This window comes from Apteryx rowi, unplaced genomic scaffold, assembly GCF_003343035.1.
Source record: "Apteryx rowi isolate R43461 unplaced genomic scaffold, aptRow1 scaffold_7, whole genome shotgun sequence".
Classification (NCBI taxonomy): Eukaryota; Metazoa; Chordata; class Aves; order Apterygiformes; family Apterygidae; genus Apteryx; species Apteryx rowi.
The window spans coordinates 5,708,716-5,715,762 of record NW_020450982.1 but is presented as its reverse complement, the minus strand read 5'-3'; the positions used below and the strand labels follow the sequence as shown (position 1 = coordinate 5,715,762).

Sequence of the window (7,047 nt, the reverse complement as noted above, 5' to 3'; positions counted from 1 at the left end):
CCCCTGCACCTTCTTCCCTCTCTAGACTCTTTGCCCCATCCCCTTCCAGCCCTGCACCCTGTCCCCCTCCAGTCCTCAGCCCCTGAACCCTCTTCCTTCTCTAGACTCTTCACCCCATCCCCTTCCAGCCCTGCACCCTGTCCCTCCTCTGGCCACTGCATCTCATCCCCCTCCAGCCTTGCACCTTGTCTCCCTCTGGCCCCTGCACCCTATCTCCCCTCCAGCCCCCCACACCCTGCCTCCCTCCACCCCTCTCCATGAGCCACGATCTCCCTCAGGCCCCTGTACCCCATCTCCTCTCTGGTGTCCTACAAGCCATGGTCCCTCCAGCCCCACTGTCCTCTGGCACCCCAAGAGCCACCATTCCCCCCCACCCCTGCACTCAATCTGCCCTCTAGTCCCCCTTTCTCTGCCCCCACCAAGGCATGGGTCCCTCCAGTCCCCATATTCCAGACTCTCCTCCCCTTCCTCCACTCTCCATCCCCCAGAAGCCACAACCCTTTTCAACCTCCCCCAAAATGCACCCCCTCTTTTCCCCCACAAGCCACATCCCCCTCCAGCCCCTCACAGACCACATCCCCCTCCAGCCCCCATGCTCCAGCGTCAGCCCCGGGGCAGCGTCCCCCCATTTCTGCCAGCCCGGCATCTGCTGAATTCCCCCCTCTCCTGGGAAGGGGATATATTTGCGGGATGGCTCTGCCGGGCTGGTCCCCACCTCTGTGCGCAGCGCGATTGCCAGCCCAGTGGGGCAGAGGGTGCAGGGTGGACATGCCTGCAGGATCGGGACCAGCGGGCCAGCCTCCCTCTCGTCACTGGGCCCATTACGACTTCCTTCCACCCTGCACAAGTCCGAGGCTGGGGAAGGAGGAGCCGGGGCTGGAAATGAGCACCACAACCCACAGGAAAAGCGTGAATTGGCACTAACGCCGCTGGAGAGGGGAGCTGCATGTCCGCACCCTGAAAGCGTGTGTGCGGACACCGCGCTGTGAATGCTGCCTCGAGGAACCGAGTAAACGGAGGCGCGCGGAGCGGTACCAGCGGCGCTCTGCTACCAGCACTTGGCGGTGGTGGGAGGTGGGAGAGGCCGGAGCTGGCACGAGCACGCGTGTGCGGCGCTGCACTGCCGAAGCGCGGCGGGGCRGCTGCAGCGAGGCAGGGCTCTGACGGCTGCACCGCACACTGGTTCGGGGTGCAGAAGAGCGGCGACAGCAGTTGCGCTGGCATAGCGTTCGTGCAATGGTAAGTTGTCCCTAGGCCAATGCTGTGTGCCTTTTAAACGTCCCCGTGCCAGGACCCCCTGCATGCTGTGTATCTGGGGTACTTCAGAGACCTGGCAAGCCCAGAACACCAGTAATAAAAGTGTTGGGCCATTTTGGGCTCTCCTGGGCCATCTGTGCCATCCAAAAGGTGCACCGTGAGAACAGGGGCCAGGATGCAGCAGTGTTTGAGATGATACCAGTTTTTAAGAGTTTCCTTCCTGGTTTCACCCCTTGCCAGGTAGCTCATGGCTCAACACCGGCTGGGGCCTTCTGACCCTGCTCGCAGGGCTCTTACTTGGCTCGAGGATGCTCCAGCCTCATGCCAGTCACCACCAGAGTGGGAGAAGCATCTCGTCTCCCTGCAGACCCATTGCCCATGTCCTGTGCACCTCACTCAGGTCTCTCCCAAACCAGAACGTGAGAAACCCCAGCACAGGGACTGGCAGTGGGACCTGGCAGATCTTTGTGGCAGGGATCACTCCAAGCACAGCCTGGATCCCTGGTGCTCAGCCGGCCGGTCCTGCTGCTGGAGCTGCCCCAGGAGCATGGGGAGCCGGGGCAGGAGCAGCAGGCCCAGGGTGCTGGCGGGTGCCTGGGTGGAGGCAGCTCCACGTGCCCTGCGCTGTGCTGCAAACGCTGCAAACATAGCAACCAACGGCCACACGCTCCGTGCCAGGGGATTTCTGCTGAGAAGCAGAGCTGGGGAAACAGAATCGGGGCAGGAAGGGAAGCCAGGGCCCGGCTGAACTTTTTCTGCCGGGGCGGGAGGCAGGAAACGGCAGTTTGGGCGGTTGCAGGGAAGGGAGGTGCCGGCAGCGCGCTGGCCTGGGGAGGGACGAGGGTCCGAGGGTGCCTCAGGCACCATCGCACACCATGCTGGAGCCTGCTAACGCCCCGTGCAAGGGGCACGGGCACCGCCAGCTCCTCCGATGCCCCTGCGCTGGGGCTGCAGCCGACCCCAGAGCCCCCCACCCCCTGCCCCATTGCAGGACAGTTCGGAGGGCTCCTGAGCCCCAGTGGCCAGATCCTGCCCCCCAGGAGCTGGAGCTGGGGGTGGTGGAAGAGGGATCTGCCAGTCCTGGAATTTTACCTATGACCCCAAATCCAAGCACCTTCTTGAACCGAATGGATCCACATCCTTTCATTTCTCCCTCCAGGCAGGTTTGCCCAGCTTTGCAGCTTCCACTTTGCCCCCTCCCCCAAGCCCCCAGGGCAGTTCCTGTCTGCGAGCACAGCACTTGCCTTCCCCACCTCGGCCAAGGGGACCCGCCGCCCTCTCCCTCCCTCCTCCTCCAGTGCTGCAGGCCTGGGTTTTGCAGGCGCTCAGGGGGCGAGAGGGCCGAGGGAGAGGAAGAAACCCTGCTCCAGAGAGGGTCAGGGCTGTCGCCCCTGATCTCAGCGAGCCACCCTGTCCCCAGGCCCTGCCTGCGCCCGGGGCTGCGGGGGGACAGCGCTGTGCGTGGCTGGTGCTGCTCCAGCCGCCCCGGGTGCCGGGCGCAGAGCAAACCGCGGTGCTGCACAGCAGCTGCTGCAAAGGCGACCCCACCGCAAACAGCCGGCCCGCGGCCGGGTTCGGCTTCGCGCATCCTGCCCACCAGCTGCCAGCGCCGCGGGGCTCGCCGCGGGATCGGGCATCAGAGGAGTGCTCTTGGCTCTCGGTTCCCAGCCTTGGCAGTGCTGGCTCGGCTTGGAAACGGGGGGAGGTGAAGGCGTCCCAGCCCCACGGCCTTCCCAGCTCCAAGGAGCACCGTGGCTCAGCCCTGGGAAGGGGCTGGCAGCCGGGAGCGCCGGGTGCGGAGGAGCACTGCGGGGGCAGCCTGCAGGGTCGCAGCCTCCCGCTGGCTGCCCTTGCCCCCCGGCTGCTCTTGGTGCCCGTGGAGGAGGCCTTGCTGCAGGGAGGGAGCGGAAATGCCAAAATGCCTGCGGAGCGGGAAGCTGGCAGCACACCCGGCATGGCACAGCCAGCCCGCGGCCGGGCGCACGGTCCAGCCCCAGGCGCGAGGAGCTGCACGGGCAGCTCTGTGCCCTGGCGAGAGCGGCTCGTGGACACGTAACTCCCAGGTGTCATGGACCTGCAGCGTCTGCTGAAGCTGAGCATCACCAAATAATGTGTGTGTGCCGGGGGGGACTCTGGGGTGGCTGGTGCAGCCCCACTCACGGCAGGGCCAGCCTTGACATTAGATCCATCTTCAGGCTTAGATCGGGTCTGTCAGGCTTCGTCCAGGCCAGTTCTGAATACYGTGAAGGATGGAGATCCCACACCCTCGCTAGGCCTCTGTTCTGGTGTTTTACCACGCTCATGCGGAAAAAAAATTTCCTAACATCTAGCTGGAATTTCCCTTGATGCAACTTGTGTCCGTTGCCTCTCGTGCTTTCACTGTGCACCTCCCAGAAGGGTCTGGCTCTGTTTTCCCTGTAACTCCCTTCAAACAGCTGTGGAGAGCAGTAAGGTCACCCCAAAGCCTTCTCTTCTCCAGACGGAGCAGACTGCTGACATTAAACCACGCTGTCCTCACCCCCCACAAACTTGATGCATGGGAAAAATCCCACCTGAATGAGCGCTTTCGGCTACAAGAGGGTGCTGGAGCGTGACTGGGGCCGGKGGGGGGTCTCCAGCAGGACCCCTGCCCACAGTGGGACGAGCGCCAGCCCCAGGCAGCCACGGGCAATTTGGGGGTCACGCAGGCCATGAGTCCTGGTGCTGCAGGGCTGGGGAGAACAGGGTAAAACATGGGATCTCCTGCCATTGCACATCGGGTGCCTTGGACRGGCAAGGTGTCACCCTCTCGAGCTGACAGCAGTGAGCCTGCAGCTGATTTAGGGGGAACAAGCTCGTTAAAGGGAGGAATGCACCCCAACCTGTCCACGTGGCCCCTGGGAAYGGCGGGACCACAGCTGAGTTTACAATGTCCAAGTCTTGCAGGGTCAGTCCCCGGTTCAGGAGTCYGGGACTCCTAGCTAGTCCCAGTCTCAGGATCCCAGGTGGTTTGCAGACTGGGAGCAGTCAGAAAGCTCCAGGTCCTCCATCTCCTTAAAAATCTCAGGCAAGCTATCTATTGCCTGTCTCATTCCCSGCTGCCTGACCCACTCACTTCCCTCCCACGCCTCCATCATTTTGCTGTCAGGATCAAACATTCTCACCTCTCCTGGCTGTTCTCGCAGAAAAAGGCCGGTCCCTGACCAGCACACAGGTGACAGTGCCGGCCGGGAGCTCATGAGCGCTGTCCCCAGGGAGGGACATGGGCAGGAGGCTATGGGCATGGCCGGAGGAGGCGGAGGGACGCGGTGCTCTCGCCTGGGGACTGGCTTGCCCCACGAAAGCCGCCTGTCCCCAGCGTGCCAAGCAGGGCCGGCCGGTCGATCCCCCTAGGGGGTGCACGCAGGGACACGTGCACACGCAAACATGCWTGCGCCGGGCGCTCTGCCGTGAGCAACCCCCAGCAGCCTGGCGCTGGGGCTCCCTGCGATGCCCCTCTCGGGAGCCGACCTGGCAGGGCTGGGAGGAAGGTGCATGCGGGTGGGGTGGCACGAGAGCTGTGCACACCGGGCTGCTGCTGCGTGCTTCTGCCAGGCCACTAGCGTGAGAAGTTGCGCCAGGCCTCTGGCAAGAAGAGCAGCAGGGAGAGATTGCCAAGCCTCTTGCTCTGGCTCAGCTCATCCTCTCACCCTGGGTCCGGGGCAGAGGGTGGAGGAGGGAGCTGCTCCTGGGGCTCCATCCATCTCGGAGAGGAGGTGCCCGAGCCCTGGCGGGAGGCAGGGCCCGTCCGTGCCCCTGAGCCCGGTCCAAGGGTCAGCAGTGAGCAGGAGCAGAGCCGACGGCTCTSAGCCATCGCTGTTCCCCTCAGTGTCTCCACCTGAGCCCCGGAGCCAGCCCTGCTCCGCTCCACGCCGCCGCCCCGGGGCAAGTCCCCCGGGCCTCCCTGCGGCACCCCAGGGTGCCTCCACCCACCCGTCTGCCTCTGAACGCTGACTCAGCTCCGCCAGGGGAGCTCCCGGCAGCCTCCGAGCTGGGGCCTCCAGCGGAAAAACAGAGCTGCCCCGTGACGCCGCCGGTGCCCCGGGGAGCCTGGGGCCCCTGTGGAAACGGGCTGGTTTCTCTGAAGTGGCAGAGGCCTCCCTGCCTGCTCCCAGCGCGTGTTTGCTACTGGGGTGGCAGGTTTGCACGTGCTTCCTGTACGAAAGCTGGAAACCTGAGCGAAAAGCAGAGAGACGGGGTGGCGGAGGGGTGCAGGGACCCGCGCTCGCCTCCCCGGGCCTCCGCTCTCCTGCGGTGAGAAAGGGGTTTAAGTTCTCCCTGCCACCTGAGGATGAAAGGAGACGCGCTGTGAAGCACGGGGCTGTTTGGCTGGGGGGTACTCATGCAAAACCCTCAGCACGTTCAAAAACACATCCAGCACCTGTGAACAGAGCCCCCAGCTGCCTCGGGGAAGCAGAGGGGGAGCACGACAAGGGGAAACTGAGGCACAGAGCGAGGCGGTCTCCCCACGAGCGGTACCCAGCAGGGCAGGGCAACGGGGTCGGCTTGCGAGGGGCAGTGCTGCTGCTGGGGGTGCTCCGGGCGAGCGGGCAGCCACAGATTTATGGCTGCTTTTGCCTGTTCTGGATGCCCGTGGGGAGGGAGAGAGCTGCCGCAGCACCCCGCCATGGATGGTTTTGGGTGATGCAGAGATGGGGATGCCGCTGTGACTGTGCACGGGCTGTGAGCGGCGGAGAGGGGAGCGAACCTCCAGGCTGCTCTGCCCCACAGGGGACCCACGGGGACACCAGACCCGCGTGGCCAGAGCCGCGGGGGGCCGCGCCGAACAGTCCTGCTCGTGGCCATTAGAGAGCAGCAGTGCCATGCCGCGCTGCCCGGACGCCTGTCCTGCTCGCACAGGCCAGCGCAAGCCAGCCGGACGCGGTGGCGGCACCAGGGCCCCCTGGAAGCAGCCTTGGCCGGGGGACGCCCAGGACGGGGTGCCCAGGCTCCCCCGTATCCCTGCGGCCGGCTGTCCGGGACGGTGCTGCTGGTCCTGGGCTGCCCCCCGTGCGCCCTCGGGACGTGGGGCACCAGGGACTGACCTTTCCGGGCTGTTTGAGGGCCAGCAGGGCCCTGGGCCGTGCTGTAGCCGGGGCGAAGCCTCGCTCCGCCACCCTGCCGTTAGCCTGCCGGCACCTTGCCCTCGCCCGGGCGCCCGTCCCAGGGCGGACAGCGGGTGCTGAGGGCGCCTGCACTCTCTGCTTCACCCACTTTTGCAAACCCAGCGGCACGTTGGCTGCTAAAACCTGCGAGCGGCTGCAGCCCCCCTCCTGGGAGGGCCTGGGGTGAGCTCYGGTGGGCTCGGGGGAAGCCGGAGCCCCTGGGGCTGATGCGATGGGGGGAGGAAGGGGCTGGGGGTGTGCTGTGGGCGAGRGGGGGCTGGGGGTGCATTTGTGGATGTGTGCGGGGAGGGGGCTCTGTGTGTCCGAGGGGAGGGAGCTGAGGAGGGGCCTCAGCGTTTCTGGGGGGCAAATCTGTGCCTATGGGGGGGTTATGTCTATGAGGGGGCATGTGCCTATGGGGGGGCTCTGTGCCTCTGTGAGGACTGGGGGTCCTAAGGTCTATGGGGAAAGGGGCTCTGTCTATGGGGGCTCCTTGTGTCTGTGGGGAGGTCCCGAGGGGGCTTTGTGCCTATGGGGGTGTGTGTCTATGGGGGATCCCTGTGTCGGGGGCGCCCTCTCTGGGGAGGACTGTGTCTACGGGGTGTTTTCTATGGGGGCGGAGCGTGTCTAAAGGTGACTGTTTGGAGGAAACTGTGTGTCTGTGGGG

At 65.2% G+C, this 7,047-nt stretch overlaps 1 protein-coding gene across 1 annotated transcript in view; it reads right to left on the bottom strand.

Moving 5' to 3' along the window:
• The window catches only part of LOC112976035, a 4,677-nt gene extending 3,890 nt beyond the window's left edge, over window positions 1–787 (bottom strand). The window contains exon 1 of the mRNA XM_026086862.1: window positions 716–787. Coding sequence (XP_025942647.1) covers window positions 716–770 — 55 coding nt within the window. The 5' untranslated portion in view covers window positions 771–787. The remainder of the gene's footprint in view (window positions 1–715) is intronic.
• Between the last annotated feature and the right edge of the window lie 6,260 nt (window positions 788–7,047).